Source organism: Mustelus asterias, chromosome 10, assembly GCF_964213995.1.
Source record: "Mustelus asterias chromosome 10, sMusAst1.hap1.1, whole genome shotgun sequence".
Taxonomy (NCBI): Eukaryota; Metazoa; Chordata; class Chondrichthyes; order Carcharhiniformes; family Triakidae; genus Mustelus; species Mustelus asterias.
In genome coordinates, this window is record NC_135810.1 from 89,196,910 (window position 1) to 89,202,149 (window position 5,240).

The following is a 5,240-nucleotide window of genomic DNA, read 5'->3' on the forward strand; positions in this document are numbered from 1 at the left end:
AATTTATACAAGATTTATTTTAAATTTAGAGAGGTTGAATTTCAAAATCCTTTAAATGCAAATACAAATACTAAGTCTGAGAGAAGCCAAAAGCGCTGGATTGGATGATTAAAACTAATATCTGATGGTAGATAGATAGAAGAAACTGGCTGATGACCATCAACTGATGAGTCCTAACATAGTACAGCATATTAATGGTAAACAGGCTGCTAGAACTCAAGCATGAAGATAGGCACCTTAAACATTAGATGCATTGTACACAAGAAAAGAACTTAATGTCTACAAAGGAAAGCAGTCAAGGCTGTTCAGGAGTCAAGCCAAGTTCACAAATAGTTGTTTCTTGATGTAAGAGCACAATAGGGATGAGAATCAGTAGGTAGCACTTTTGTCTCAAGGTCAAAAGTTATGGATTGTGTGTGACAGAAGTAGCACTGACTGTTGGAAATGCAATCACTTACACCAGATGTTAAACCAAGGCTTATCTGTCTCTATAGGTAGTCATTAGCTATCGTGTGACATTATTCAAAGAAAAGCAAGAGGTTATTTCAGCATCCTCCTAAACATCCCTCCCACAACCAAAATCCCCAAAAATAGATTAACTGACTATCCATCCAAATGCTACTTGTGGGATCTTGCTGCATGTAAATGGGTGTTGCGGTCACCTATATAAGAACAGTCTTTCAAATTAATAAATTGTATGCAAATACTTTGAGATATTTCTGACAGATGTAATAAGGCATGATATAAATGCTGGTTATTTTTATTTTCTTTTGATACAGCTGGCCAGTGTCCACTCAATCAAAATCGGATCCAACCAATGACAACTCAGTAACAAAGCTAGTAACATAAGTTTAAAAAAATCAGCTACAGCTAGTTAATCCATTTATGTGAAGAGATTTTGTAGAATAATTTAGTTTGTCATTTTTAGAAGCAATCTAAACTAAAACTCTGGTCACAGGGTAACCTGACTGATTCGCCAAGACCATCTGGCTTCAGCTTTAGTTCTCCTGGATACAACCGCTTGCCTAATAATCAATAACGTGTCAGTCTGCCAAACATCTCAGCAGGCAACATTATAGACAGAGCATTGCATTTCATAGGAACAAAGTCATACAGTGGATGACTTGAGAACTACTTTTTCATATTATTTGATCTTTTCTCTTTTAAAGCTCACCATACAAACCATTCCCAGATTGTGATGATTGGCAGGTGACCCTCTTCCCTGCCTCTGTCTATGTTACTCTGTAACATGTGCATCTCACAGCAGACTAACGTTGTTGTCCTCCTATATTAACTATGAAAGGACAGCATCATCTTATTCCCACCTTTACCCTTGAAGATTTTTGTTCTAAGGTGTCTTGCAATGCATTCTCCTGCTACTTTAGAGCTGTTCTGTTCTTTTCTTGTTGCTATGTGCATGTGTATGTTTTATTAAAGTTAATGGCCTCCGAGAATAGATGGTGCTGTCTTCATTTTTGTTGCACAAAATGGACACTTAAGTGTCCAATCTGTCAGATGAGGTGCTTACGTGCTTTATTTACCTGGAGATACTTAGACTGTAGTGGTTCTCACTGCATTCCCCCCTGCCTCCGCCCCACCTCGATCACCCCCTCATCTCACTCACCCCATCCAACCATCCTCCACCCCCATAAAATCATTCCCCTCTCAGGACTAGCCCAAAAATTGGAGCAACCCAAAAATAATACCCTCTGTGCCAGTAAGTTGCCTGAGGGCCCCAGCAGGTGTCTGCAGCTTATGCACATCAGGTAGCTGAGGCCTAAGATCAAATACTGGGATCTGTTCAGGCACAGGAATCATTCCCTGGGCCAGTGTCTCATGTGAGAAAGATATCAAAACAGGAAAAGGGACTAATTTGACAAAACAGGTGATCAGCAAATATGTTTCCTGCAAATAAATTAAGAATCATTTTAAGCAGTTGTGCTGGAGACTACAATACAAATATATTATAAATATTATCCATTTTTGTCTTCCTCTGCATAAGCTGGTCTCTGTCACAATCAATCTTTACAAACAATGGATACACTACGCAGAGATTTAATATAAAAAGTGGAGTTCATATGACTATCACTTACTCTGTCTATATAGAGTTAAAGCAAAAACTGTACAGAAGATTCTGGAAAGAACAGTGCAAGTTATATACACTCTTACAGTCTTATTTGCCCTCGTTCGTGAGACCATTTCTGGTGGTTATTTACTCTATTGTGTTTTATCTCCACGTTCTGAGTTCTGTGCTCACTCATATGTGGAAAATAAGAGCACTGGGATTTAGCAATTCACAAAAACATTGGCAGATTGAAAATTCAAAAGGATACATCATGAAGGCATTCAAATTATGGAGAATGGCAGTTCTCTCTCCCTTTCAAAAAATAGTTCCAAGGGAATAAATGCTGTACTTATTTATCAGCTTTCGATAGGTTAACGTTGTGTGGCTCCTCTGCGACAAGAATGCAAGCTGGTCCAGTTATGCAATCATTCCCTGATCATAGTTATGTAACCATCTTACATATCAGTCTCCTTTCTTCTTCTGTAGATCACAAACATCCAATGGTTCAACAGAATCGGATCCCAGAATGGATTGGCTTTAGGCACAATCACAGTGTAGCTTTTTCGTTGCTGTAGTTTATATTGATGGCAATTAATGATCATGTCCTAACAAAAACATACCATCTGTTTCTTGTCATAAAAAAATCATATATGATTCAGTTAAAGCTCTTGGTCATTATTTCACAAATATATTTTGTAGTCTCTCACAATCACAGTTTTTGTCCACATCCGTTGTTCCATTTAAAGCTTATGTGCCACATAATTTACTTTTTTTTCCTAAGTAGTATTTGTGAGCTATAAATTTTGTGTGTTGCATCTGTGCTTCTTAAAGTTTTGCAGTACTTTACTTTTCTTTAGGCACAATTCCATTACATCATAGGAGACTCTTCTTGCCAAGTGATAAAAGTTCTGTTGTACAGTGTAAACTGTACGAGTGCAAGCAGAATCTCGATCCATTGTGCTTAACCTTACATATATGTGGTTCTGGACTGATGTAACATGCACATTTTAATTCTGCTATTTCCTTTGCATTTCCCTTGGTTGCTGAGGCTTGACCTTGACCTTGTTACTGGGTCTAGGAATTGAAGTCTTGGCAACAGGGATTTTGGTTCTTGTTGGCTCATATCCTGCCAACTGTTGATGTGCCTGAGGCAAATGAGTATGGTTTGCTTCGCCCTGACGTACAGTTAATGTGGCCCTGTGTCTGGGGATGGCAGATACATTCTTGTCCTTGGAGATTGCAGCAATGTTGGATGCAGACATAAGATTTTTTGGAGACCGTATTTTAGATTCAGACACAGAAGACATTTCTTCATCCGAAACAATACTTGTCAGACTTTCATCTGGATCCGCAAACAGATCATACAGCGCATCCCCACTGTAACTGTCTCTGGGAATACTTGCCTTGGTGGCAAGGGTTTTCCCACTTTCATCATCGGGTCCAGGGGTCGTGGAGTCCCAGTATCCCTCATCGCTATTTGGGACACATTCTTGTTGATCACTCTTAGTGGTCATCGGGTCTTCATTATCATTTTTATTTATGGAAATATCATTCAGAGTAAGCTGTTTGACTAATGTACCATCTGCTGTTTCATCAAGGCAAGTTGTAATTCCTGAAGCAATCCATGATGTTTGGTCAGCTAAAACTTGTTCCTGCTTATCTTTCAGAGGCTCAGCAGTTGACGGTGGTGTGTCCCAAAATTCTTTCAGATATTCATCATCAACTTCATCTGGGCTTGCCATCTCTTCTCCTCCACCTTGATAACTTAGAATGTTTGAGCGTTTTTTTACACCACCCTTTCCCTTTTCTGCAGGCGCTCCTTTCTCACAGACATTCCCTTCATCGTCCTGGTCAGCAATAATGTCCCCACACCCTGTAAATGAATCAAAGCTCTTTAAAGATGTAACATCAGAAAACATTAAGCAAATTCGATCGATTGATTGTTCAGAGGGTGGATCATTATTGGGTGCACTGGGTGCTGCAGTTTCAGGAACGTGGCATGATTCGGATCCAGTTACAGGAACACTTTCTTCTTCTTGTGCATCTTGCCCCACGTTAGTTAATCCTTCATCCTGTTTTTCCTCTCGCTGTTCTAATGTTTTGACATTGGCATCTTGATCCAATAACTGATTGTCAGTGGCAGCTTTCTCCAAATCCTTACATAATTCTGGAAGGCACTTCCCACTGTTTGCTTGTTTTGGTTCCTCAGCGGAGGTGTCCTCATTATCATTCTGCATTTCAGAGGATAACTTGCTTTGCATTTCCACTGCAGTACTTCCAGGTTCAAAACAAGATTTCTGTGTCTCTTCTTTCACACATTCCAAGCTGGCAGTCAAGGAACTGGGCAATGTAATAGTGCCATGAATTTCCAGGTACTCGGCTTTTTCCTCTTTACTGATTTTGTCCTTTTTATGCCATCTCATGCTGCTGAATAACCCTTTCAGTCCTTTCTTTTGTCTGTTGCAACTCTTATCTTTCACCTGCTCAGAGTTTGAATGCACTGACTCTCCCTTGCCATTTTCTAATCTACTGTTCCTTTTCAGTAAAGAAAAAAAGCTGTGAGACTTAGCAATGGGTCCACAGCCACCGGCAGCAAAGCTCATGCTGCTGACTATTTTTGCACTGGAATCACTGTCCAATTGATAATTACTCAAAGATTCTTCCTTGTTGCTCACTTCCAGTCCCATATCAGCAATTCCATCATGCGTTTTGCTTCTAACAAGCCCCATTTTCAAGGAGCTTTTCCTATCCCCTTTGTTTTTCACACTAAAAATACTAGGCATGGTGCCCCCCGACTTTTTCCTCCCAAATAATTTAAATGCTGTTTTACTTATCTTGCCAGATTGCTGTTCAGATGCCGGAATATCATTGCAATCACAATGCAAGTCCATGTCTGCCACGATCTTGTTCCTGTCTTCTTCCTGTAGACCACTGCAGCTGCCTGATGCTGACTTTCCCTCTAGCAGCCTCAGTGCTGCTCAAATTCGACTCCATGGCAACCAAGAGGATAAGCAGCTTTCGTCATCTGTGGAGTAGAGCCAGTCCACTGTCAGCGACAGTAAATGAACCTGAATTTCGGCAAGGCGCTGGAAATAATTAGCGTTCTGAAAAATTCATGCATTAAAATAAAGTTTCTATTTTCGTGAATGTAGAAAATTATATTTCCTTTTGATTA

General features: G+C 39.8%; 1 protein-coding gene across 1 annotated transcript; it reads right to left on the reverse strand.

The window, feature by feature from the left end:
- Positions 1–2,938: 2,938 nt before the first annotated feature.
- On the reverse strand, positions 2,939–4,956 carry amer2 (APC membrane recruitment protein 2). The gene is given in 2 exon segments (XM_078221448.1): positions 2,939–3,123; positions 3,126–4,956. Coding segments are annotated over 2 exon segments (2,016 nt in total).
- Positions 4,957–5,240: the final 284 nt, after the last annotated feature.